Genomic DNA, 27,198 nt, shown 5'->3' on the forward strand with positions numbered 1-27,198 from the left:
AAGGGAGTCTCTCCTATGGGGGGGGGGAAGAGAGATTGCCCCCCCCCCAGCAATCCCTCCCCTCCCCCCCCCGCAGCCGTTCCCACGTGCAACGCGCGTCCACTTCTGGTCGTGGGAACGCCTCTTCGGCCTGGCTTTTTGGGAGGGAGGGAGGGAGTGGGGGGACGGGCCTGTCCTCGCCCACCCCCCACCCCCAAGTCACGTGAGCCCGAGGGAGCCCAACATGGCGCAGTCCTGAGCAGCATCACTCCGCCGGGCGGTTTAAGGCACAGGAAAAAAGGAGAAAGAAAGAGAGAAAAAGGAAGAACGGGGAGAGAAGAAGAAGAAGAAGAAAAAGGGCGGGGGTCGTTGCATTGCACGAGTAGGAATCCAGGCCGGTGAGTTAGGGGGCTGGGCAGGATGGGCTTGATGCTGCAATGGCCGAGGGTCGGGTGCAAAAGCCCCCCCCCCCTCACCACACACCCCCACCCCGTTTTGCAAATTGACCCACATTGGGGCGTGGGCCTCGCGTCCCTCCGGTGCAATCCGGATTCGCAACGGAGCAGCGGCTGGGGCTATGCTCCGGGACCCATCATCCTCTCCCCCGGCTTCCCCCGCGCTGCATACACCGCCCCTTCCCTCTTTACCTTCGCCACCCCCCCCCCCACTTCCCTCCTTTCAATGCAAAGTTTGAGGGGCCCCCACGGGAAAGCGGGTAAGGGGCCTCCAAAGACAATGCCGACTTCAGATCCCATCATCCTCAGCCAGGCGGGTGGGTGGGGGAGGATGGAAGTCCAAGCAGCTCTGTGGGTGGGGGGAGATTGGGGTCAGCCTTGGGTTGAGAGTCAGGGGGTCCCCCCATAATTCGGATTCTGCACACAAACACACACACACAGCCAATAGTGCACAGGTCTAGTGCAGCATCCCTCAATATTGGCAAATTGAAGCGATGTGGACTTCAACCCCCAGAATTCCCCAGCCAGTATGCTTTAAGATAGGGGGGACTGCATTTCCCAGAATTCCCCTGCCAGCAAGCTTTAAGATGGGGGGATTCCCAGCCAGTATGCTTTAAGATGGGTGGACTGCATTTCCCAGAATTTAGCCAGCATTTTAAGATGGATGGACCTGCCAGCAAGCTTTAAGATGGGGGACTGCATTTCAAGCCAGCATGCTTTAAGATGGAACTTCAGAATCCCCAGCCAGCATGCTTTAAGATGGATGGACTGTCCCAGAATTCCCTGCCAGCAAGCTTTAAGATGGGACTGGAATTCCCCAGCCAGTATGCTTTAAGATGGATAGAATACATTTCCCAGAATTCCCTAGCCAGCATGCTTAAAGATGGATGGACTTCAACCCCCAGAATCCCCCAGCCAGCATGCTTTAAGATGGGTGGACTGCATTTCCCAGAATTCCCTAGCCAGCATGCTTTAAGATGGATGGACTTCAACCCCCAGAATCCCCCAGCCAGCATGCTTTAAGATGGATGGACTGCATTTCCCAGAATTCCCCAGCCAGCCAGTATGCATTTTTAAGATGGATAGATTGCATTTCCCAGAATTCCCCTGCCAGCAAGCTTTAAGATAGTGGGGACTGCATTTCCCAGAATTCCCCTGCCAGCAAGCTTTAAGATGGCGGGACTTCAACCCTCAGAATTCCCCGGCCAGCGTTCTTTAAGATGGATAAGTCTTTAGGTTCACTCCTCTTCCTTCCTTCCTTCCTTCCTTTCCAGGGATTCCTGGCAGGTGGGGGCCACCATGGTGAAGATCTTCGTTGGGGGGCTTTCTCCGGTGGTCACAGCCGAAGAGCTGCGGAAGCTCTTTGAGCAGTATGGCCAAGTCAACGAGTGCGACATTTTGAAGAATTTTGCCTTCGTCCACATGGAGAAGGAGGACGAGGCCCACCAGGCCATCAGCACCCTGCACAAGAGCGAATTCTACGGCACCCACCTGACCGTGGAATACGCCACCTCCAAGATCCGCAACGCCACCAAGATCTACGTGGGGAATGTCTCGGCCAAGGCCACCACCGCCCAGATCCGCCAACTCTTCGAGCGCTTCGGCAAAGTGGTGGAGTGCGACATCGTCAAGAACTTCGCCTTTGTCCACATGGCCAAAGAGCGGGAAGCCATGGACGCCATCTTGCATCTCAACGACACCCCGCTGGAGGATCAGAAAATTTTTGTCACCCTTTCCAAGAGCAACAGCTCCCTCCGGGCCACCAAAGGGGCCTCTGTGCCCACCCCGCCCACCCCGACGTCCAGCTACTACTTCTCCAGGGGACGCGTGCCCACAGCACCGGCCACCTATTCGCCCTACTGTGCCCGTGGCTGGTACGATCGGGAGTATTGTGATCAGTACACATACGAGCTCTACGACCGAGCGCGGGCGGCATACGACCGCGCCCTCCCCTCGGCCCCGGCGGCCTATAGAGAAAGGAGCCCCGTGGGGCGGAGGACATCTACCCCTACTGCCGTAGTGGCCCAATACGCTGACCCTTACGCTGCGGTGGCGGCTGCAGCGGCCGCCGCCATGGCTGCAGCAAACCAGACTTACAGCCAAGCCTACAGCCAGCCCGGATACGCCGCCGCCACGTCGGCTGCTGCCACATACTCTCAGTACGGTCTAGGAACTGCCTACAACGTGGCAGAGTACTACGAGAGGTACGCCAGCGCTTACGCTGACCAGTATGCCCAGACGTTCTGAGGGCGCTGCACCCTTCCAGTTGTAAGTGTTCAGAGCTGCTCGGTTGCACGGGGGATGCAGGGAAGGGAGGCGGGAGGGAGGGAGGGACGAGGGTAGGCTGTCCCTATGCGGGGAAAAGATAAGACAAGGCTGAACTTTGTGGACCAGCAGGAGGGGATGGTTCCGTACACGTGGTGGGCACGCACGGGGGCCTGAATGAAGCCCATCGGTGGAAATGGCAGGCACACCTGTCCGCTGCTCGCACCAATGCAGCAGCATGCATACTGCGCTTGCATGCTGCTGGCACAAATGGCGATATGCGCACACGGCCTCCTGCCACTTCCGCAGCCCAGTTCCCAAATGGCTCAAGGCCCAGGATTTGGGGACCTCTGATCTAGGAGGGAGAGCAGCAAAGCCCCCCCCCCAAGGCAGTGTGTTTATACCCAGTTTAACCCTCATAAATACAGGCCAGATGTCAAGCCCTGGGATTTTGATCCTGTAACCCTGGGGATGCTGCAACGGACGTGTGAAAACCGGTCATAAGTCCGGTTTTTTTCCCAGTGCCGTTGTAACATTGAACAGTCATTAAAGGAACGGTTGTACGTTGAGAGTAGAGGTCCTGGCTGAGGGAGCACTGTAGTTCAATCGTTTCCAGAAGATTCTAGGTTCTCCCCTCTTGTTCCTGCTCCCCCCGCCCCATGTGGTATCCCACAAGCAACCACTTTGTTTCCAGATAGGCGGTGGGTGTAACAACCGGTTCGGTGAGAGCGCGAGGCTGACTAATTGCCAGAACTACCGGTTCACCCGAACAGCTGTGAACCGGCTGAATCCCACCCCTGGACAAAGTGTGATTTCTGCGGTCGATGCACGCTTCTCGCGATCCAGGTGTGCCCCCTAAACTATGTAGATTTCTTTACAGGCTCTTTCCTGGGCAGAGTCGGAGCGATGTCTCATGGCCAACCCGCCGAGCACTGACTTCCAAGGTTGGTGATGCTGCATTTTGTGTGCCCCTCCCCCCCCCCCTTTCCTTTCTCTTCCTTTCCTTCTTTCCTTTCCCCCACGTTTCGATCCGATCCGGTCGAAGAACTGCCACGCCAACCCCGCCTTGCGAAACTGCGATGGGGGCCGAAGACGGTGTTGTCCGTTGTCTGGTTTTTCTTTCCCCCCGAACTCTTCCCTCCGGCACGGAATGCCGCACACACCTTTGCACACAACGGCTCCTCCCCTTCCGCCAGCTCCAATCTTTGCTTGCTGTGTGTTTTGCGTGCTACGCTTCGATCCCTGCCGCCGCCGCCGCCGCTGCCGTCGCCACGATGCCAGCCTCTCTCAACCAGGCTTTCGGGGTGGGGCGGGTGGGTAGGGATTTATGATTATGATTATGATTTTTTGCTTTGCTGGTTTGATCGATACCTTTTTTGTTTTTCTCCCGTTGACTTGTTCTCGTTTTTAAGTTTGTACAACCGGTTTAAATGAAACGGGTTTGTTGGCGGCAAGTTGTTTAGCTTCCCTCTCCCTGGTTTTTAAGATGTGAACGATTAAACGTCTTTCACAGAAGCTCCCGCGTCCGCCTCGTCAAATGTGTGTTCCGATCGCCCCCACACCCCCTCCTCGCCGCCTCGACTCGGCTTCTCCTCTGCCGCCTGCTGCCCACTTCCTGTCTGCATGGGACGCCATGATCCAGATTTGCCGTAGTTGGCGCCCGCCTTTCACTTGCTCCTGCCGCCTCCGCCGCCCTCCTCCCCTTTGCTTTCCAGAAAGGAGGGCCCCGTCCTTCCCCCGCTGGGGGGGTGTGCTCTCACCACTAATCCCCTCCCTCCCCGGCAGGGAGAATCGACCGAACCGTTGCACAAGCCGTGTGCGCGATTGCCAGATTCCGTCGCTTTTTGGCTTTGAGACTAACCGAACACTTGCCAGGCCACTGATGTTGTTTATCCCTGTTCCCCCCACCCCCATTGATTTCTCTTTCTCTGTGGACAGCTGTTTCTGGAAGAAGCCAGGGATTTTGGAGACCCCCCTCCCCACCTTCCAAGCAGGCAGAGCTGATCCGACACCACCCGGCGCAAGATGCTGCTTCATCTACCCAAGGGGAAAAATATCCTGTCACACTCTTTAAAATAGGCACCGGAAAAACACCCGGGGTGGTGTGAAAAATGGCCGTTCATCTCTTGGGTTCTTGATGTTCTCGGAGCTCAGAGAATACCATGATCCAACGGTTCCGTGTTTACAGCTCTTCCCCGACAGTTGGGGTTTGCTGGTTTTGCCTCCTGTATCGATCCCTTCCCAAATCAGTTATGAGCCACGGTGGCACAGTGGTTAGAGGGCGGGACTGCAGGCTACTTCTGCCAGCTGCCTGCAATTTGGCAGTTCAAATCTCACCGGGCTCAAGGTTGACTCAGCCTTCCGTCCTTCTGAGGTGGGTACAATGAGGAGCCGCCATATTTGGGGGGCAAAGGCTGACTCTGTAAACCGCTTAGAGGGGGCTGTGAGGCACTGTGAAGCGATATAGAAGTCTAAGGGCTATTACTATTTTCCTTCTTTCCTCCCTCCGTCCCTCCCTCCCTCCCTCCCTCCTTCCTTCCTTCCTATTAGAATGCAGTACTGCAGGCTAACTCTGCACACTGACGACAGTTAGATCCTGACCAGCTCAAGGTTGACTCAGCCTTCCCTCCTTCCAAGGACCCAGATTATTAGGGGGAAATAGGCTGACTGTGTAAACCGCTTAGAGGGGCTGGCAAGCACTGTAAAAATGGGACACAAGTCTTAAAAATAAAGCCAGGCAAATGGGAGATCAAGGGAGTCCTCACCTTATGACCACGCTTGAGTCCAATGTTGGTTGCTGAGTGAGACAGTGGTTCGGTGAACTTTGTCCGCTGTTAGCGATCCTCGTTGCCGCAGCCTTGAAAGGAATTCTGTTGTTGTGAAATGAGCAATGTGGCTGTTAAATAAATCTGGCTTCCCCATGGCTTGGCTTTGCTTGCCAGAAGAGGTTACCAAAGGGAAACGCCTCACCCTGCCACTGTCATAAGTCCATGCCAGTTGCCAAGCCTCTGAATTTGGATCACATGACCCCAGGGATGCCGCGATGGCCGTGTGAAAAGGGACCCTTAAATTACTTTTTGCCAGTGCTGTTGTAACATCGAACGGTTGCAGGTTGAGGACGTTGGAGATCCAGGCAGGCGGACCGACAGCTGGCATGGGATTCTGGGAACTGAAGTCCTAAACTTTTGGATTCCTTTCAGAGGACAGGAAGCTGCTTTATAGTGCAAAATGATTTCTACTTCCTTCCTTCTGTTCCAAGGAAGCAAACACCAGATGGAGGTAACAGCAAAACCTTTTAATGATTTTTTACGAATTCTGTTCCTTCATGGGTAAAACTAATTGTCTCTGATAAGAACGAGCCTTGCCAAGGTGGTGCAAGACTGCCAAGAACACTAGATAAAGTTGCTAAGAAATATGTCAAACACAAAAAGTCTCCAAACACAAACTAAGGGAGTCCAAACATCCACCAGGCTTGAGTGCAAAAACTTCTTTGCTTCCTGCAAAGAACTCTGGTTTCTCAGCTGGCTTTTATCTCTTGAGGGAGGGGCCATCCCCTTGCAGCCTTACTCCCGAGTCGCCTGTGCTGCTGCAGCTGCTCTTTCCTTCAAGCAGCTCTGTATGCACACGCCCTGGGCACAGGCTCCTCGGGGACCTTTTCCTCACTGCTGGTGACTGGGTGACTTAATAAAGGAGATTTTGGTGTGGTGTGGACAACTGGATAGCCACACACAATTTCGGCCATTGCACCTTCCCCAGCTCCCATAGGGAGGAAGAGGAGGAAGGATGGAGAAGAGAGAGGCGTACGTGGATGGCTGTTTTACTGTCCTTCAGCTGCCAACTTTTAGCCTGATCCAGGCAGTCCTCGATTTATGACCACAATTGAGCCCAAACTTTCCATTGTTAAGCGAGACACGTCTTATGTGAATGTTTGCCTCCATTGACTATCTCTCTGGCCACCATTGTTCAGTGAGTCATTGCAGCTGATTAAGTTAGGAATATGGTTGGCTTCCCCAATGGTTTTGCTCGTCAGGTGGTCGCTAAAGAGAGAACACATGACCCCAGGATGCCACGACCGCCATAAAAGTGAGTCTTGCTCAATGTCCGAATCCTGGGATCGCGAGGATGTGCGACGGTCGTAAGGGTGAAAAATGGCCATAAGTCACCTTTTTTGGGGTTGTGTCTTTGAACGGTCACTAAGTGAGCTTATAAGTCAAGGATTACTTGTAGTTTCACACATTGGGGGCTGTGTCCGAAGGGTCAGAGACCCTATTCACACAACCTATAGCCAAGGGCAACCAATCTAGTGTCTCCATTGAATTGAATTTTAAACGGTGCTAAGCAGCCATTTTGTAAAACACTTGTGCCCATTTTTTGAAATGAGGATGTAGTGATGTCCCCAGCCAGATGTGCTACGATGCCCAAATAGGGGAATTCTGGGAGTTGTAATCAGAATAACAGAAAGGACCCCAGAGGTCTTCTAGTCTAACCCCCTGCTGAAGCAGGAGACCCAATATCATTTCAACACATTGGTTGTGTTCTCCACGTCCTTAACTTTACCTGCATTCGCAGAGAATCTCAGATAAATTTCATCTCGGTTGGTTTTCATGAGCTTTGGAGGATCCAATCGATAGTTTATGCTCAGGAGAGTGTGCGAAGCCCCCAAATGGGATATGGATTTATTCTTGTTTGGCTCGAAGATTCTGAGTCCAAACAGGTTTTCTAGGCTAGGGGTCTCCCAATTTAGCAACTTTTAAGATTTGTGGACCTCAACTCCCAGAATTCCCCAGCCAGCATGCGCTGGCTGGGGAATTCTGGGAGTTGAAGTCCACAGGTCTTAAAATTGCCAAGATGGACACCCCTGTGGTAAAGTCACCCCTTTCAACGCTGTCAAGATTGACGCCGGCAAGACTCTCTCCAATGCACTTTCTCTTCTCTTTTTTTCCCTTCCCTCATGATTAAAGGATTCTGTTTTTCTGCCTCATTCTTCTAAACCTGTCAGGGTGGTGTGGTGTGGTGTGTGTGTGTTTTTTTTAAGCTGACTTTGCACTCTTCCCGATGTTCCTTTTTTATTATTCAATTTTCCTTTTTGAGTTTTTGTATTATTGGGTGCATCTTTCCATCCTTTGGAAACTCTCTGCATATCCCTTCCACCAAAAAAAGAGGACGCAATGGGAGACAGGCATCGTGCCATCCGCTAGAAGACTGAGCCGCGAAAAACGGGATGTAAGCAAACCAGGCAATAAAAGGGTTGCTTCCGGACAACCCAATAAACCTGGTTACATGAATGGATGGCTTTCCTTTCCCCTCTTTTGGCCTTACTGGGTTTTGGAAAACACAACCCATACGTAGAACATTAGGGTTGGAAGAGACCTTGGAGATGCTCTAGTCTGACCCCCTGCTCGGGCAGGAAACCCTATACCATCCCAGTCAAATGTTTCTCCAATCTTTTCTTGAAAACCTCCTGCGATGGGAGCACCCAGAACCTCTGGAGGCGAGCCATTCTGCTGATTAATAGATTAACCGAGTAACAGTTGGAAGGGACCTTGTTAGGTCATCTAGTCCAACCCCCTCACCTGAGCAGTCTCCCCTTGGAAGCTTCCAGGGATTGATATGATTAATAGGGATATGATGAGGTTCCTCCAATTGTTCAAACCCACAACATCCAATTCATATACGTATTAACCAGGATAATTGTGTTGTGTGGATGCAACCAGTGAATATAAGAACACCTTGGTTTATCTGGAAGACCTGCTCCCAGCCTCTTCTTGGCCAGATATTTTCTAAAGCTTATTTGGGTCCCAAATAAGGGGAACTTCCAACTCCCAGAATTCCCCAGCCTGCTATTCATTTGGGCATTTTTTTTCCAACCACCTTCAACTGGTTTAAACTGTTGGAAGGAGGTTTGAAAAAATGCCAAAATGCATAGCAGGCCGGGGAATTCTGGGAGTTGGGAGTTCCCAGGTTTGGGCAATGCTGCACTAAAAGGTGAACTTCAGCATCCTCCAAAGAGAAGCAGCGGGTTTTGAGATTATTTTTCTGTACTCTGTATTTCCTTCCCTGCAGTCTCTAAAACTTCAGACTTTTCTTGGATTTATCTTCCCTGAAGATAGCAAGGATTAAATTGGGATGTTTTGCACCCTGGAGACTGTAGTCCTCGTGATTTTGTTTTTAAAAAGTGCTTTGGTTTGATAGAAATAATTAGTTCTGATTTAATCCTAATTAGAAGTAAATACTCTGGAACCAGTTTAAAACAACATTTGAAAGATATTTCCTTACCTAAACAGAAAAAGAGAACGACCATAGCCAGCCAAAAAAGCAGTGAAGACAGAAGCAACTTCCGACTTCCTGTTGGTTCCTTCAGTGCCTTTCCTGGAAAGAAACTGGCTGGGACCACAGGAAACAAGAGTTACACAACTTTGGCACTGAAGTGGCTGCAACTTTGCCAGATTTTAATCCCACAGGGAGTCCCGGGTACCGGATTTTGGGTTCATTCTGTAAGTTGGTCCATTTGAAGTTTGCCGGTTCAAAAATGATTGCTGTAGGATGCACCGATTTGCCCAGTTGAGGGTGACAAACCAGCACGAGAATTTTTAGTACAGGTATTCCTTGACTGACAACTACAACGGAGCCCAACATTTAAGTGAGACATTGGTGAAGTGAGCTTGGCCCCATTTTTATGGCCTGTCTTGCCATCGTTGTTATATGAATCACCAGAGTTGTTAAATTAGTAACATGGTTCTTAAGTGAATCTGGCTAATCACCATTATGTCAACTCATAAGATATTCCTTGTAGTTGCTATTAAAAAAAAGGGGGGGGGGGAGGAAAGGAAGGAAATCGGGAAGAGCCGTGCAGCAGTTTGGAAGCGGAAGTACATTCCAACTCTTCTCTTTAAAAGGCTGTAACTAAACTACCAGAGCTTTTGCCCTGAATATATTTAATTGGAGAATGTGATTGATGACACACCCAGGGGGGAGTGGGGGGCGGGGAAACAGGGTCACAGAGGACTGTAAATCACGTCTGCCAGAGTTGGCGTCATACAGGGCAGGGCCAGTATGTCGCCTCTAATAAATCCTTTGAAGTTTTTTGAAGTTTGACTCGAGAATCATGATTTCATTAGGACGATTGCTGGAATCCTGACACATTGAATAGTAAACTTTCCCTCCACGTCCGATCTTTGATTTGAAATTCAAGGATTATTGTCCTGAATTCCACTTTTTTGGCCCAGCCCCACCCCCCACAAAAAAAAAAAAAAAAAGAGAGAGAGAGAGAGAGAGAACCAAGCATATTATAATGTTCAAAGAGATTGAACAGCTTGGAATTTGGGCAGGGGGTGTCCCAACACACTTGGGGAAGGCAACCGAATTGCCTTAAACTGTAAGATGGGCAGCAAATAAAATTGACAAGTATATGTGATAAATGAATTGGAAAAGTAATCATAAAGGCTGGAAATGTTCCGGTGCAAATATGCAGAATTATTTTTCTCCCTGGACCAAACATTTCAGACCTCTTTTATTTTCTTGTCTTCCATTTTGGATTTAGAAAAAGGTATCTCTGCCCAATGATCTGAAATATTCTTCTCTCTCTGGCTTACGGGGGAGGAAAGGGCCCTGATTCCCTTTGTTAGCTACAGCTGGGATTGAGAGTTTAAGATGCAGGCTGACTGTGGCAGCTGCTGGGAACTGAGTTTATCTTGTATTGACTTTGTTCTCTGTGTTCCTGGTGTCTTCCCAACTGTGTTGAGTTATTGTCATCCCTTCACGCCTGGAATTCCTTCTCCTGCCCTGTTGGACTAATGACCTCATTTTGCCTTGATTGGACTTATAGTTCCAGTTTTTGTTGACCACGTTTGGCCTTGATTCCCTGCAGCCCAAGGCTGTTCCTGGGAGAGTTTTTCTCCAGCCCAGAAGGTAACCAGGACCTTGGGGACAAAGTTGGAGCTAATAAAGGGCCTCTTACTGATTATCTGTGTTGCCTTTGTGCCACGCCCCTTTGGGTCATCACGTTAGGCTCTGCATTCACACAACCTGCTCAACCTTGTTCATCTGTTTGGATAAACTCGGCCTGTTTGCTTTAAGGTTTTAACACGGTAGAGTTGAATCAACTGAATTCTGCATTCAGACCAACTCCTGCATGAACCGAAGCCCTTTCGGCCAGCCCCCTTTCTCAGCCCTCTCCAAAGGGGAAAAGAAACCCCAAGATTATTTTTCACCTGGGTTTAACTTTCCAAATCCGGGATTGAGAGCTGGAGGACTGGAAAAGGCCCAAAATGCACAACTAAAGCCAAGAAATCAGCTGCAGTCCTTTGGAAGAGAGAAAAAATGTACAAACTTTTTTACATGGGAAAACAAAAACGGCCTTGGAAAAGCCGTCAGCCTGAAACACCCGGGTCTGTTGGCAGCAAGAAATAAATACAAGCGTTCGCGGCGGATCGGGAGTCACAGTTCCAGATGCTTCAAGTGTTGCTGGAAGATTTCTTCCGCCCTCTGAAGGTATTCTGCGGTCTTCTTCTTCACCGCTTCCCTGCGGGCTGGGTTAGGATCGCCTGCAAACGGGAAGACATATTGGATGCCATTTTGGCGGCTCTCATTTGGACCCGGAGCCCTCCTCTTTTAACAACCCCCATGTAATCCCTTGTGGCGGGTGGAGTCTGGGCAACTGAATGGAGCTAGCAGGGCGTTTACTGGCCGGATGCCCTTCCTGTTGCCCATGTCCAAAATGTATGTTGTTAAAACTGAGACATTGGTTTTGCCCCATTTTACAACTTCTTTTGCCACCCTTGTCAAGTGAATCGTTGCGGCTGTTAAATTAGGGGCATGGCTGTAACTGGTTTTTTAAGTGAATCTGGCTCCTCCCCTTTGACTTTGCTTGTCAGAAGGTCGCAAAAGGGGGTCACATGACCCCAGGGACACTGAGCCGTCGTAAATCTGACTCAGTTGTTGAGCATCCAAATGTAAATCACGCAACGACGGTGGGGATGCTACGGCGGTCTTCCCTCATGTGAAAAATGGTCCTAAGCCACTTTTTTTGTTAGTGCCATCGTAACTTCGGTCACTAAATGAACTGTTGTAAGTCAAGGACTGCCTGTAACAGAAAACCAGGGATTACAGCTTCGAAGAGCCGTCTTCTCATGGCCTCGGATCAACGGCCACTTTCACACCACATACTCAAACCAGGATTGGTAAAAGACAAAGCAGCTGCATTTGCACGACACAATAAACTTGGTTAAGTGCTGACCTTCCTTAGTAATTTTTCCCCCCTTAGGTCTGCCCAGGATTTTTAAAAGACGGAGCAGCCAAGAACCGCTGGTACCTGGATTAGACTTGGGTTCCGGTTGTGCTCAACGTGTCTTGAGCCTGAATCCGCAGGGGGGAGGATGAGCCGGAGCTGAGGCCGATGGAGACTGAGAGGGCGGCTTCGTTGGCTTCGGAGGAATGTAGGGAGGAGCAGGACGAGGCAGCCCCGGGCCCCTCAGGGTTGGGAGGGCTTGTGAACAGGGAGGAACGGGGGGCAGGACGGCCGAGAGAGGACAGGCAGGAGAAATAAGGAGCAAAGGACCTCCCCAAGCAGGAAGAGTGAAGAGGAGACGGAAGTGTCAACTCAAAAATGCTCCTTTGGTCTTTTTAGTTGCCATCTTCTTTTAACGACTCCATAATCCCTTGCAGGATGGAGGCCGGGCAACTGAATAGAGTGAGCAGAGTATTTACTGGCCGGATGCCTTCCTGTTGCCATTGCGGAGTTTTGTTCAGCAGAGATATATTCTCGTTGTGCCCAGAGAGAGAAATATCTGACCTGGCAACCCAAAGTTGTCGGCGCGCAAGGATATTACTGGAGAGCACGATTGATGGCTCTTGGCTATGGATGTGTCCCATTGGAGAATATACATCCAGGGGGTGGGGGGAAGACCAGGGTCAAGGGGGAAATGGAGGATGCCTTTTAGTATCGGCTGCATCCAGCCAACACATCCACTTCTAATAAATCCATACTCTTTTCTCTGAGATATGGCTAGAGACTTATGATTTGAATGGGGGTGGGTTTCTTGGAGCCCTGACAGCCGGTCAGGCCAACAACTCGGGAGGAGACGGCCGCACCCCTCTTCACGAGGCACGGGGAAGGGAAGATGGAACTCTCCGCTGGCTGTGTGGCCTTCGTGCCTCGTCCCGGGTCATCACACGGCACCCTCTTCAGGAACCAAACTCTCCCCAGTTTGGGAAAAATCCCAGAAGCCGAAGACACCTGCTCCCCCCACCCCCAAAAACGCAACCTACCTTGCAGACCCTGGAGGAGCAAGTCAACTCCACCGCGGTAGCCGTGAAAAGCCCCCTGGAAGTCTCTGGAGGCTTCGCACAACACGGCTTGCCGAATCCGCTCGATCGCTTGGGGCAGATACCTGCCGGGATCCAACGAGGAGGCACTTTCTACCTCGGGTTTCTGCGTCGGGTCCGCGTTGAGCAGGACTTCTGGTTTGGTCTCTGAGGCCTCCAGAGAAGCCAGGCCTTCCCCAAGGGAGAGGTTGGTGGCAGTAGAAGAAGCTGGGTCAGAAGTGTAAGTTTTAGTTTAGTGTCATTGCACCTTGTACAATGAAATTAAATACTATCTTCAGTGTACATGATGACTATGAAAATAAAGCCAAACACACATCCATCACATTCTATACAATTGAATTGAAAACTTCTGATATTGCATTAATATTGCACTCTACAACAGAATTCAGTGGAGTTACTGCCCTGGGATAGAAGCTGTTTTTCAGCCTGTTTGTCCTTGTTTTTATTATCCGGTACCGTCTGCCATGGTAATAGTCCCCAAAAAGGGTGCCCAGGATGAGATGGATCTTTGAGGATGTTTTGAACTTTCTTGAGGCCGCAGGAGCCAGAAAGCTCTTCCAAAGAGGGGAGAGGGCAACCCGTGATCTTCTGGGCAATGACGTTCACCCTCTGGAGCGCCGTCCTATCTGCCCCTGTGCAACTGGTGAACCATACACGGGTGCAGTAAGTTAAGATACTCTCAGCGGTAGAAGGCCACCAGCAGTTTTTCATTCAGTTTTAAAGAAGGAGCTGGCCAGAAGATAAACAAGGATGATAAATGATCTGGAGGCTAAATCGTATGAGGAACGGTTGAGGGGAACTGGGTATGTCTGGTCCTAGGTCTCCAAACTTGGTGGCTTTAAGACTTGTGGTCTACAACTTCCAGAATTCCCCATTCGGTATGGTTGAAGTCCAATTCTGGGAGTTGGAAGTCCACAAGTCTGAAAGTGACCATGTTTGGAGAGTCTGGTTAGTCTAACAAAGAGACAATTAGGGAGGACATGATAGATATGACTTCTAATACTTGTATCTTGGAGTCTGAATCCGAGGAGGAAGACGAACAGCTGACAGGGAGTGGGAGTGGGGCTCCGTTGGCTGTGGAGGAAACTGGGGAAGGGCAAAGTCCTGGGCAGAGCAGGGGGGAGGTAGAACAAGGGAGAGGGAGTTCAGAGGAAGACCCAGGCCCACCTTCTCTTCATCCTAGGGTGCACAGGGAAGAACAGAGAAGAGAGCAACAATGGGTTGCATGGCTTACAGGGGAGGAAAAGGCCCTGATTCCCTTCCTTAACCACAGCTGGGAATGAGAGTTTAAAAGAGATGCATGCTGAGAGCAGTGTTTTCTGGGAGCAAACACGAGTTTATCTTGTATTGACTTTGTTGACCACATTTTGGACTTGATTCTCTGCAGCCAAAGGCTGTTCCTGGGAGAGTTTTTCTCCAGCCAGAAAGTATCCAGGACCTTGGGGGAAAAGTTGGAGCTAATGAAGGGACTCCTTAATTAACTGACTGTGTTGCCCTTGTGCCACGCCCCTTTGGGTCATCACACCTGAGGGGCTGTCACAGACCAGAGTGGAGTGACTTAATCCCCAAAGCACTGGAGGCTGGGACAAAAAATATCGGATGGAAACTTATCACGGTGAGATCCAACCTAGAACTAAAGTGAAATGTCCTGACAGTGAGAACAATTAACCGGTGGAATGTCTTGCCTTCAGAAGTTGTGGATGCCCCGTATCACTGGAGACTTTCCAAAACAGATCGGACAACCATCTGGCTGGGATGGTAGAAGGTCTCCTGCCTTGAGCAGGGGTTAGACTACAAGACCTCTGAGGCCCCTTCCAGCCCTGGGGTTCTATGCCCCATGGGGAGATTCCACCCCTATCAGTGTCTTGGCTCACAGGCCACCATGGCTGTGCATGGACAGGAGCAGTGGTAGGATTCTGTCAGTTTCCCTACCGGTTTGATGATCGCACACTTCCCGCGCACGCATGTGCATGCACCTATTGCGCGCAGCTTTCCAAGCACCAGCTGAGGCGAGAATAAGGAGCAGAAAAGCTCAGGGGCCGGTAGGACGGCCGATCTCCTCTCGTTGTCGGAGCTTTTTCCGCTACTGGTTCGGGTAAACCGGGCTGAACGGTAGCATTTCACCACCGGAGGAGACGTTCCATCTCCTACTTACCTTCTTTGGAGAAGGGGTCAAAAAGGGCTAATTCTTGGACCGATAAGAGGCAGTGAGAAGGCGAGTCATTCTTGGCTTCTTCCTCCTCTTCCTCCCGGAAGGCAAAGAGGGCATCTAGATCTTCCTCTCGTCCCACAGCGTCAGAGGCCCCCTCTGTGGTAGAAGCATCGGTCAGTAGAAGCAGGAGCACAACTCCTAAGTAAACTCCCACCCAGGGTGGAGATTATGGAACCTTAAGATTAGGTTCCCAATGGCTGCAGGGATGCAATTCATCAGACCAAAATGTTGGCAAAGTTTAAGGTGTGTGGACTTCAACTCCCAGAATTCCCCAGAGAGAGAAAGAAGACAGAAAAAGGAAAAGGAAGGAAGGGAAAGAGAAGGAAGGAAGGGGAAGGAAAGAAGAGAAGGAAGGAGAAAAAGGAAGGAAGGAGGGAGGGAAGGAAGATAGAGAAAGAAGGAAGGCAGAAGAAAAGGAAAAGGAACAAAGGAAGAGAGAAGGAGGGAGGGAGGGGAAGGAAGGGAGAAGGGAGGAAAAAGGCAGAAAAAAGGGAAAGAGAAGGAAGGTGAAGGAAAGAAGGAAGAAGAAAAGGAAGGAGGGAGGGAGGGAGGATAGAGAAAGAAGGAAGGCAGAAAAAAGGAAAATAAAGGAAGAAAGAAGGGAGGAAGGGGCAGGGAAGGAGAGAAGGAAGGAGAAAAGGAAGGAGGGAGGGAGGGAAGGAAGATAGAGAAAGAAGGAAGGCAGCAAAAAGGAAAAGGAACAAAGGAAAAGAGAAGGAGGGAAGGGAGGAAGGGGAAGGAAGAGAAAGAAAGGCAGAAAAAAGGAAGGAAGGGAAAGAGAAGGAAAGGAGAAAAGGAAGGAGGGAGGGAAGGAAGATAGAGAAAGAAGGAAGGCAGAAAAAAAGGAAAAGCAACGAAGGAAAGAAAAGGAAGGTAGGGGAAGGAAAGGAGAGAAGGAAAGAGAAAGAAAGAAGACAGAAAAGAGGAAAAGGAATTAAGGCAGAGAGAAGGAAGGAAGGAGGGGAGGAAGGGGAAGGAGAAAGGAAGGAGAAAGAAAAAGGCAGGAAAAAGGGAAAAGGAAGGAAGGGAGAGAGAAGGAAGGAAATGCTACTTTCATCCTTTCTCATTTTGGAATCAAGAGCCTTAAGGGGGTACCTTGGTTCTCCATTTGGGCCTCAGCGACACCATCTTTATTGGCTGCCTCCGGCTTCGGATCCAGCAGCCCATCATCCTGAACCAGCCCCAGAGCCTCCTCGCCCTGTTCGACTCCTGCCGCGGGCACGGGGATGAGAGGGCGGGGTAGCGATGGGGACTCCCAGTGCCTGGGACAACTCTGCCCCTCTCCGCCCTGGAAGGACACAGCAGCCAGGGAACCGAGTCGCTGAGCTTGCCTTCTACGGGATTTGGGCACAAAGGGGTGTCAAAACCGTAGGCAGTCCTCGACTTACTCCCATAGGGAATAAAGAGTGAAAGGGGAGTGGAGTTTGCAGGAGGCTATTAGTTCGTTTATTTAGTGTGAAGATCTGTTTGTGACTCTCAGAGACTCTTTTTCCCAAGTATTTCCTTGTACAGCGTTGTGCTTGGAAAAGTGGTGGGATTCAAACATTTTTACTACGGGTTCTGTGGGCGTGGCTTGGTGGGCGTGGCTGCAAAATCCCCCTTTCCTCCCCACCTCACTAACCTGCTTTCCAGTTCCGTTCTCCTGGGCAGGGCAATCAAAAGAGACCCAGCCAATCAACTGGGACTCAATGGGAGGCGGAGCATAGATGGGGTGGGGCCAGTCAGAGGTGGGATTTTCCGGTTCTCTGAACTACTCCAAATTTCCACTACCGGCTCTCCAGGACTGGTCAGAACCTGCTGAATTCCCACCTCGGACTTGGAAACTATCAGCCTGGCAACCCTCCAAGCCTGATAAAGGTCTGTGGTCGTAATTCACTCTTGAAAGACTGTTTGCAGGGACTTTGCTAGATGTGAAGGCTAGGAATTCACATTATAGCCTGATAAGAAGAGGTTTTGTCGGCACGAGGAATCTGCCTCATGATTTTGTGAAGCCTGGCTCAGAACAGCCCCCCTGGCAAACCACCATTGCGCAACGCACAGTCGGCCCCCTCCCTCTTTCCCCCACCCAACGTGGCTCTTGTTCCAAAATAAAACGCAGAATAAATAAATGGAGATACCCGGAAGAATTCCTTCAGCTGGGGGCTGTTATTTAAGGCCGGGATGTGTACGGTGAAATGCAGCATATCTTCCGCCGCTTTCCTCCGCTCTTCAATCACCTCGGGGTCGAATCGGCCTATGCAAGATTTGGGAGCAAGGTTTAAGTCTAGTTTATAGGTAAAATTTAATTTATACAAAACACGTGACTATATAGTAACATTCTTCACCTTGATATTCTCCAGATGGGTTGGGAATTGCAATTCCCAAGAGGCCAAAACTAACTGGGAATCCTGCAAACTGTTATCTAAGTGTAACTGGAAAGTCCTGGATTGAGACTGTTATATACCATAGTTATCTTCCAATGAAGTTATCCTCAGAGCCTCGGTGGCGCAGTGGTTAGAGTACAGTACTGCAGACTACTTCTGCTGCCTGCCGGCTGCCTGCAATTTGACAGTTTGAATCTCACCAGGCTCAAGGTTGACTCAGCCTTCCATCCTTCCAAGGGGGGTAAAATGAGGACCCAGATTGTTGGGGGCAAGAGGCTGACTCTGTAAACCGCTTAGAGAGGGCTGGAAAGCACAGTGAAGCGGGATATAAGTCTGAGTGCCATTGCTATTTTCCTTCCTTCCTTCCTTCCTTCCTTCCTTCCTTCCTTCCTTTCCTTCCAGAATGCGGTACTACAGGTTAACTCTGCACACTGCCAACAGTTTGATCCTGACCAGCTCAAGGTTGACTCAGCCTTTCGTCCTTCCTATGTCAGTTACACGAGGACCCATATTATTGGGGGGAAATAGGCTGACCACTTAGAGAGGGCTGGAAAGCACCATGAAGTGCTATATAAGTCTAAGTGCTCTTGCTATCCCAAGGGAATGTTTGTACAGTGGGGCAACTTCCTGGGTAAAGATTTATAAAATGAAAATCACTTTTACATGCAGCTCAGACCGACTTAATATGCTACTTCATAATACTCCGATCCCGGCACATCATCTCAAGAAGTCTTAACACCCCCTAATCAATATTTACAGAATGCTGAATAGCAAAAGTTGGAAGAGACCCTGGAGCACTGGTGGGATTCAAATTTTTTTTACTGCCGGTTCTGTGGCCGTGGCTTGATGGGGCGTGGCTTGGTGGGCGTGGCAGGGAAAGGATACTGCAAAGTCCCCATTCCGTCCCCACCCCACTAACCTGCTTTCCAGCTCCCTTCTCCTGTGCAAGACAACCAAAGGAGACCCAGCCAATCAGCTGGGATTCGGGAGGCAGAGAACAGATGGAGTTGGCGGGACCAGTCAGAAGTGGCGTTTGCCAGTTCTCCCAACTACTCAAAATTTCCACTACTGGTTCTTGAGAACCAGTCCGAACCGGCTGAAGACCACCTCTGCTTTGGAGGTCAATCCAACCCTCTGCTCAAACAGGAGACCCCAAGAGATTCCTAGTGGCTGGGGATTAGCGGCATTGTAATTCCCAGGAACACAGCCGGTTGGGGGGAAAGGGGAGTTGAAAACACACACACACACACACACACACACACACAAAGATCTGGTGATTTCCCCCCACTCCCGGGCTGCAAAACTGGACAAAGGGTCACTGGAGGACTCACCGAAGACCTGGGCTCGCGGGAAAGCGGGGAAATCCTCCATGCGACGGAAGAGATTGCGATGGGTGTACGCCAGGTCTGTGTGCAGTTTCTTAAAGTCGCTGTATCTCTTCCAGACCACAATCTGTGGGATGGGAAGAGATTCAGGCAACGGAGAATTTTGTGGCCTGGGCTACATTTTCTCCAAGCAGGGACTCCTTGCATGTCGGAAGGTGTTTGGAGAAGGGTAGTGCAGTATTTCTAGATGTTAGCAATCTTCAGGTGGGTGGACTTCAACTCCCAGAATTCTCCAGCCAGCCATGATGGCTGGGGAATTCTGGGACTTGAAGTCCAACAATCTTCATGCCCAGTATTTCCTAGCCAAACCACAGACAACTACAATGATCTAGTACATATTGATTTTACAGAATGTTGAAAAAGCACTATGCAATTTAAAACCATCCCTGTCTATTGGACCGGACGGAATATTGTGCCTACTTCTTTAAAAAGCTATCCACTGCCATAGCCAAACCTCTAAGCATGATCTTTGAAAAATCTTTCAGGACCAGCTCCTTGCCTAACCTATGGTCACAAGCCACAGTCATCCCCATCTTCAAAAAGGGAGACCCTTGCCTAGTTGAAAATTACAGACCAATCTCTTTATGCTGCGTCACCTGTAAGTCATGGAATCAATTATTAACCAATCCACCATCCTCCACTTAGAGACAAACAACCTACTCTTTAAGAAACAATTTGGTTTCAGAAAAAATCTATCCTGCAATCTGAAACTCTTACACTGCAAAAACATATGGACGACACAACTCAATCAGGGCAAAGCAATAGACGCAATCTACATAGACTTCTGTAAAGCCTTTGATTCAGTGGTACATGACAAACTACTCCTAAAACTAAAATATTATGGTATCTCTGGACACCTACATAACTGGATAGAAGCATTCCTGTCAAACAGACAACAAATGGTCAAACTTGGGAGCATCCTATCAAATTCTGTACCTGTCAACAGTGGTGTCCCCCAAGGCAGTGTTTTAGGACCAACTCTCTTCAAACTCTACTTAAATGACCTCTGTGATCATATTAAGAGCAACTGCGTTCTCTTCGCTGATGATGTAAAGCTGTTCAACACCACAGACAATACTGCTACCCTTCAAAAAGACCTCGACTATGTATCAGAATGGTCAAACAAATGGCAACTTCAAATCTCAACAGATAAATGCTCTGTCCTACATATTGGCCAAAAAAAAATCAGAAAATAAAATTCAGGCTGAATAGTCAAGGCTTTGTTGATGATCCATACTCTGTCAAGGACCTTGGAGTTCTCATCTCTAATGATCTACGTGCCAGAGCCCACTGTAACTACATAGCCAAAAAGGCGTTAAGAATTTTTAACCTAATCTCACGTAGCTTTTTCTCTGGTAATATCACACTACTAACTAGAGCATACAAAACATTTGCTAGACCAATACTCAAACACAGCCCATCAGTCTGGAACCCGCATTACATATCTGATATTAGCACAGTTGAGAAAGTCCAGAAATATTTCACAAGAAGAGTTCTCTACTCCTCTACTCGTTGCAGAATCCACCAGACTTGAAACTCTAGACCTAGAAAACTTACAACTACGCCGCCTTTGGTCCAATCTAAGTATAGTATATAAAATCATACCTTGCAATGTCCTACCTGTCAATGAATATTTCAGCTTCAACCACAACAACACAAGAGCAAACAATAGATACAAACTCAAGGTTAACCGCACCAAACTTGATTGCAGGAAATATGACTTCAGCAACAGAGTGATCAATGTCTGGAATCCTCTACCTGGCTCTGTGGTTTCTTCCCCAAACCCCCAAAACTCTAACCTTAGACTGTCTCCTATTGACCTCACCCCTTTCCTAAGAGGTCTGTAGGGGGCGTGCAGAAGCGCACCAAAATGTGCCTACCGTCCCTGTCCTATTGTGTCTTCTATTTTTATTTTTTATTTTTCTTATATGTATCCATGTATTCATAACTATGTTTTTACTTATACCTATTATTTTGTAAGCAATTAACAAAAATAAATAAATAAATAAAATAAAATAAAACTTGCTAAGATTGAGAAAAATCACTTTTGTGCCTCAGGGAGACCTCATGTCTACACAAACCCCCTTAGGTATAGAACCTCCCTTTCGACAATCTACCTCACAGGGTTGTTGTGATGGAAGAAAGGATGATATGATTGGAAGGGGCTTTAGCAGGGGTGGGATGCTATTGGTTCTGTCTACTTCTGTAGAACCGGTTGCTCTGAAAAGCAGCAAACAGAGAGCATACATAGAACCAGTTCTATGTCTGCTGCTGTTTTGACCCACCCGCCCATCTGGGCTCTTACCTGACCTTTATTTCCTGCATTTTCAACCACAGCTGCTTTGCACGACACAGCTGCAGTTCAAAAAGCAGGAAAAAAGGGCTTTTTCAACCACTGCACACCTGCGCACAGCGCTGCTCAGCTGTCCAGGCAGCTAGATGACCACGATATACACACATGCACAGCAAAATGTAGAATCACCAAACCAGTAGTTATACCGGTCGGATCCCATGCCTGGGCTTTAGAAGTAAATCAATCACAGATGAAGAGAGTTGGAAGGGACCTTGTAGGTCATCTAGTCCAACCCACTACCCAAGCAGGAGACCCTACACCATTTCTGACAGAGGGCAGCCCAGTCTCTTCTTGAAAGCTTCCAAGCTCCCACACCTTCTGAGGGCAACTTCTGTTCCATGGGTTGACTGTTCTCACTATCAGAAAAGTTCTCCTTATTTCCAGGTTGAATCTCTCCTTGATTGGTTTCCATCCATTATTTCATGTCTGGGTGCCTTGGAAAACACCTTGACCCCTTTCTCCTCTGTGGGGCAGCCCCTCAAATATTGGAAGGCTGCTCTCCTGTCTCCCCTGGTCCTTCTCTTCCCGAGACTAGCCAGGCCCAGTTCCTGCAACCGTTCGTCGGATGTTTGAGCCTCCAGTCCCCGCATCATCCTGGTTGCTCTTCTCTGCTCTCTTTCTAGAGTCTCAATGTCTTTTTTATACCGTGGTGGCCAAAACTGGATGCAGTACTCCAGGTGTGGCCTTACTAAGGCTTTATGGAGTGGTATTAGTATCTCACTTGAGCTTGATTGCATCCCTCTGTTAATGCAGTTTAGGATTGCATTGGCTTTTTTGGCTGCCACCGTCTCTTAGTCACTATTCCAGACTTTCTTTGGGCTTGAAGGGACACCTACATGTGATCACAGAGAGAATAACTGAACAGAATAATAGAACTGGAAGGGACCTTGGAGGTCTTCTAGTCCAACCCCTTGCTCAAGCAGACGACCCTAGACCATTGTAGAGAAATGGCTGTCCAGTCTCTTTTTGAAAGCCTCCAGGGATGGAGCCCCCCCTACTTCTGAAGGGAACCACAGCCCTGGTTGCCTGTCCTCTGTGGGTCAACTGAACACAGAACATGATCCTAGAATACAGAAAAGGGAGAAGCCCACTATATGCTTATGGCAGATAAACCCAGCAAATTAACTACTAAGTGTATTTATTCTGTGGCAATCTGCAGAGGAAATATCTCCTACGAGGAGAATAACCGCTTTGTTCTTAGAATGCATGATTCTTGCTCACATTCACGGGACTTTTTGTTTCCCTGTAAAAAAAATCTGCTTTTCTCTTTCTTGCTCCTTTAATATGTCTCACTTAGCAAGGAAAAAATTGGGGTTGGTTGTGCTTATATGGCGAGGACTGCCTGTTTATGTAAACCAAGATTCATAGTATTAAGTCGAGCCAGGTGTGTTGCTGCAACAGAGATTTGCAACTGACCGGGGTCAGTGTCCTTGGAGAATTGGCACCACCAGGCATTGGCCAAACCCCGGAAAAGGCCGCTGCTATGAACCCAGCCGCTAAGCTCTTGCACCGGCCCACCCCCACATCTTGGGACAGCATGTTGTGGTAAAAACAGGCAAGAAAAACAAAATGCGTAAGTACAGTATAGATCAGGGGGCTTAAAACTTGACTTGTGGACTTCCACTCCCAGAATTCCTCCCCCTCCAGTCATGTTAGCTCAGGAATTCTGGGAGTTGAAGTCTACAGATCTTAAAGCTGTCAAGTTTGAAGACCCTTGTGATAGATGGTAGATAGATAGATAGATAGATGATAGATAGATGATGATGATAGATAGATAGATAGATAGATAGATAGATAGATAGATAGATAGATAGATAGATAGATAGACAGACAGACTGCTCCAAAAAATAAAGGGAACACAAAAATAAGACATCCTTGATCTGAATGAATGAAATATTCTCATTAAATACTTTGTTCATTACATAGTTGAATGTGCTGACAACAAAATCACACAAAAATTATCAATGGAAATCGAATTTAGCAACCCATGGAGGTCTGGATTTGGAGTTACACTCAAAATTAAAGTGGAAAAAAACACTACAGGGTGATCCAACTTTGATGTAATGTCCTTAAATCAAGTCAAAATGAGGCTCAGTAGTGTGTGTGGCCTCCACGTGCCTGTATGACCTCCCTACAATGCGTGGGCATGCTCCTGATGAGGTGGCGGATGGTCTCCTGAGGGATCTCCTCCCACACCTAGACTAAAGCATCCCCCAACTCCTGGACAGTCTGTGGTGCAATGTGGCGTTGGTGGATGGAGTGAGACATGATGTCCCAGATGTGCTCAACTGGATTCAGGTCCGGGGAACGAGCGGGCCAGTCCATAGCATCAATGCCTTCGTCTTGCAGGAACTGCTGACACAATCCAGCCACATGAACTCCAGCATTGTCTTGCATTAGGAGGAACCCAGGGCTAACTGCACCAGCATATGGTCTCACAAGGGTTCCGAGGATCTCATCTCGGTACCTAATGGCAGTCAGGCTACCTCTGGCGAGCACATGGAGGGCTGTGCAGCCCCCTAAAGAAATGCCACCCCACACCATTACTGACCCACTGCCAAACCGGTCATGCTGGAGGATGTTGCAGGCAGCAGAACGTTCTCCATGGCGTCTCTAGACCCTGTCACGTCTGTCACATGTGCTCAGTGTGAACCTGCTTTCATCTGTGAAGAGCACAGGGCGCCAGTGGCAAATTTGCCAATCTTGGCGTTCTCTGGCAAATGCCAAATGTCCTGCATGGTGCTGGGCTGTAAGCACAACCCCCACCTGTGGACGTCGGGCCCTCATACCACCCTCATGGAGTCTGTTTCTGACCATTTCAGCAGCCACATGCACATTTGTGGCCCGCTGGAGATCATTTTGCAGGGCTCTGGCAGTGCTCCTCCTGTCCCTCCTTGCACAAAAGCAGAGGTAGCGGTCCTGATGCTGGGTTGTTGCCCTCCTACGGCCTCCTCCACGTCTCCTGATGTACTGGCCTGTCTCCTGGTAGCGCCTCCATGCTCTGGACACTACGCTGACAGACACAGCAAACCTTCTTGCCACAGCTCGCATTGATGTGCCATCCTGGATGAGCTGCACTACCTGAGCCACTTGTGTGGGTTGTAGACTCCGTCTCATGCTACCACTAGAGTGAAAGCACCGCCAGCATTCAAAAGTGACCAAACCATCAGCCAGAAAGCATAGGAACTGAGAAGTGGTCTGTGGTCTGCAGAACCACTCCTTTATTGGGGATGTCTTGCTACCTGCCTCTGCTTTCCACCTGTTGTCTATTCCATTTGCACAACAGCACGTGAAATTGATTGTCAATCAATGTTGCTACCTAAGTGGACAGTTTGATTTCACAGAAGTGGGATTGACTTGGAGTTACATTGTGTTGTTTAAGTGTTCCCTTTATTTTTTTGAGCAGTGTATATACATACATAGATGATAGATTGATAGATAGGTAAATAGGTAGGTAGGTATGGAGAGAGAGAGAGATGATAGATCAGGGATCTTCAAACTTGACAACTTTAAGACTTGTGGACTTCGACTCCCAGAATTCCTCCTCCAGTCATGTTAGCTTAGGAATTCTGGGAGTAGAAGTCCACAAATCTTAAACTTGCCAAGTTTGAAGACCCTTGGTATAGATGGTATCAGGCTCATTAGTAGTAACAGTGAGAGGGATCTTAGAGGCCTAGTGGACGATCACTTAAATATGAGCCAGCCATGTGCTGCAGCTGCCAAAGAAACCAACGTAGGCTGCATAAACAGAGAAATAGAATCAAGATCACGTCAAGTGTTAATGTCACTTTATAATGGCCTTGGTAAGGCCACACTTAGAATGTTGCACCCAGTTTTGGTCGCCACGATGTAAAAAAGATGTTGAGACTCCGCAAAGAGTGCAGAGAAGAGCAACAAAGATGATGAGGGGACTGGAAGATAAAACATACGATGTACAGTTGCAAGAACTGGGTATGTCTACTTTAGTGGTGGCTAATCTTTTTGGGCTCCTGTGCCACAAATTACATGTGCTCTTGCACTCGCACACTTGCCTGCCAGCACCCAGAAGGCAATGCGCCCCCCCCTTGTGCATGTGTGCGTGAGTCCCCCCACGCCGCCCCCTTACCTGCATTGCGTGCCTCCCAGCTGATTTTTGGCGTGTTTGAGGCCTTTTTCGCCCTGACAGAGGCTTGAGGGAAGCCTCTGCAGGCTTTGCAGGCCGAAAAATGGGCCCGTTTCATCGCTTCCAGTATTTCTGGAAATACCAGAAGTGACAAAACGGGCCTATTTTTTGGCCTGCAAAGCCTGCAGAGGCTTCCCTCAAGCCTCTAGCAGGGCGAAAAAGGCCTGGAAATCAGCTGGGAGGCACACGCATGTGCAGTGAGGTCAATTTGCCTAGGGCTCGCGTGCCTGCACAAATGGCTCTGCGCCCCACCTGTGGCATGCATGCCATAGGTTTGCCATCACGGGTCTAGTTTGATGAAAAAAAGGACTGGGGGGCATGATAGCTGTCTTCCAAAATTTGAGGGGCTGCCCCAAAGAAGAAGAGGGGGTCAAGCTATTCTCCAAAGCACCTGAGAGTAGAACAAGAAGCAATGGGTGGAAATTAATCAAGGAGAAAAGCAACTTAGAAGTAAGGAGAAACTTCCTAATAGTGAGAACAATTAATCAGTGGAACAACTTGCCTCCAGAAGTTGTGGATGCTCCAACACTGGAAGCTTTTAAGAAGAAACTGGACAGCCTCTTGTCTGAAATGGTATGATCTCCTGCTTGAGCAGGGGGTTGGACTGGATGATCTCCAAGGTTCCTCCCCGCTCTGTTATTCTGTTCTGTTCTGAAAGGTTTCTCCTCCCTTCCCTTGACAGCGTCTACGTACCTCCTTGGTATCATCTGGGTTCGCCTTTGAGACAAACTGGAAGGAAAGAGAGAAACAAAAAAGTTAAGAGAGAAATGACCAAAAAAGTTAAAAATCGGGGCCTGGCCAAGGTTTTGCCCTCCCTGATGGCCGGGGAATGCCAGGAATGGCAGAGGTGCCATCCGACTCCAGGGGGGAGAGGGCAGAGCAGGATGCCAGCTCAGGGCCAGCTCCCTCCTGCCTGTCCAGATGTTCTCTGGGGGGCCCAGCAATTGCAGCCTGGGGGCAGAGATTCCCAGCCCACCCGCAATCTCCCCCCCAGACCCATCCACTGGCAGCCCCCAATTGCACCGGCTGGCAACTGCATTACACACCCACTCCTCTGCCAAGGGACAGGCTGGGGAGGGGGAGGGTCCTGTTTGGGCTTGGACTAAAAGGCCGCCAAGCTCTCCTCCCCCCTCTGTGATTCTGTCATTTATTGACGCAGCCCCCAACCCCTTTTGCAAAAATAAAGAAAAATAATAAACGCAGAAGGGGAACCAGCGCCTTCCCCGGCTCTCTGCACATGCTCCTGAAACTCCCTCCTTTGCTTCTCCGGCTGCACCCGCATTTTGTACGGGCTTGGGGTCTGGGGGCCAAGCGAGGTCCTCCCTCCCCGGCCCTGCCTGCTAATGCAACCCCTTTTCCTCACTTTGGCCGTGACTTTGTATTCCGTGTAGCCTTTGGGGTGGCTGCGGGGGTCGCTGACCGCGTAGGAGCGCTGGAACTCCTCCTTCGCCCGGCGGGACATCCCGGCGGCTTTTTCGGCGACGCGGCCCCTTTAAATCCAGGGCTGCGGCCGGAGAGGAGAAAGTCCGCGCGCCGCCGGAGGTGGGGGGCGGCGGCGGGGGGGGGGGAAATGCCTCCTCCCGCAGGGCGCATGCGCATCCATGCCTTCCTCGCTCGCCGCCATCCAAGGGAGTGTCTGCAAAGGACCATCCTGCGACTCCGGCGTTTAGGGACCGGGGGCCAATATCCCCGCTTGGGCCA

The 27,198-nt window shown here is 49.6% G+C and overlaps 2 protein-coding genes across 4 annotated transcripts; one reads left to right on the plus strand and one right to left on the minus strand.

Annotated features, from left to right (window-relative positions):
- Nucleotides 1–206: 206 nt before the first annotated feature.
- On the plus strand, nt 207–4,775 carry LOC113447454 (uncharacterized). 2 transcript variants are annotated; one of them, XR_003375619.2, is made up of 4 exons: nt 207–377; nt 1,709–2,702; nt 3,580–3,643; nt 4,638–4,775. XR_003375619.2 is itself a non-coding variant. In XM_026717674.2 (3 exons), the coding sequence occupies exon 2, from the start codon at nt 1,734–1,736 to the stop codon at nt 2,679–2,681; it is 948 nt and encodes a 315-aa protein (XP_026573459.1). In that variant the 5' UTR covers nt 207–377; nt 1,709–1,733; the 3' UTR covers nt 2,682–2,702; nt 3,580–4,214. The 2 variants fall into 2 exon arrangements, 1 of the variants encoding a protein (XP_026573459.1); XM_026717674.2 differs by lacking the exon at nt 4,638–4,775 and having other exon boundaries at nt 3,580–4,214.
- A 5,419-nt stretch (nt 4,776–10,194) lies between these two features.
- On the minus strand, nt 10,195–27,078 carry SNX15 (sorting nexin 15). 2 transcript variants are annotated; one of them, XM_026717737.2, is made up of 8 exons: nt 26,861–27,078; nt 26,191–26,226; nt 18,929–19,049; nt 17,352–17,467; nt 16,330–16,522; nt 15,178–15,330; nt 12,966–13,229; nt 10,195–11,242 (listed from the first exon to the last, which is right to left on the minus strand). In XM_026717737.2, exons 1-8 carry the CDS (start codon nt 26,957–26,959, stop codon nt 11,136–11,138), a joined length of 1,089 nt encoding a protein of 362 aa, XP_026573522.2. In that variant the 5' UTR covers nt 26,960–27,078; the 3' UTR covers nt 10,195–11,135. The 2 variants fall into 2 exon arrangements, with proteins under 2 accessions (XP_026573522.2, XP_087770284.1); XM_087914158.1 differs by having other exon boundaries at nt 26,000–26,226; nt 26,861–27,035.
- Nucleotides 27,079–27,198: the final 120 nt, after the last annotated feature.

This window comes from Pseudonaja textilis, chromosome 16 (genome assembly GCF_049901715.1).
Source record: "Pseudonaja textilis isolate UNSWEBS1 chromosome 16, rPseTex1.2, whole genome shotgun sequence".
NCBI classification, from domain to species: domain Eukaryota; kingdom Metazoa; phylum Chordata; class Lepidosauria; order Squamata; family Elapidae; genus Pseudonaja; species Pseudonaja textilis.

What these genes read in the sequence shown, in the direction of transcription:
- LOC113447454 (XM_026717674.2), top strand. Translation starts at nt 1,734, where the DNA reads ATGGTGAAGATCTTCGTTGGGGGGCTTTCTCCGGTGGTCACAGCCGAA.
- SNX15 (XM_026717737.2), bottom strand. Translation starts at nt 26,959, where the DNA reads ATGTCCCGCCGGGCGAAGGAGGAGTTCCAGCGCTCCTACGCGGTCAGC. An exon ending in AGCTGAAGGAATTCTTCCGG is followed by an intron (nt 16,523 to 17,351) that starts GTATCTCCATTT and finishes GTGTCCTTCCAG; the next exon opens with GGCGGAGAGGGGCAGAGTTG. An exon ending in GGCCCAAATGGAGAACCAAG is followed by an intron (nt 15,331 to 16,329) that starts GTACCCCCTTAA and finishes CTTCTACCACAG; the next exon opens with AGGGGGCCTCTGACGCTGTG.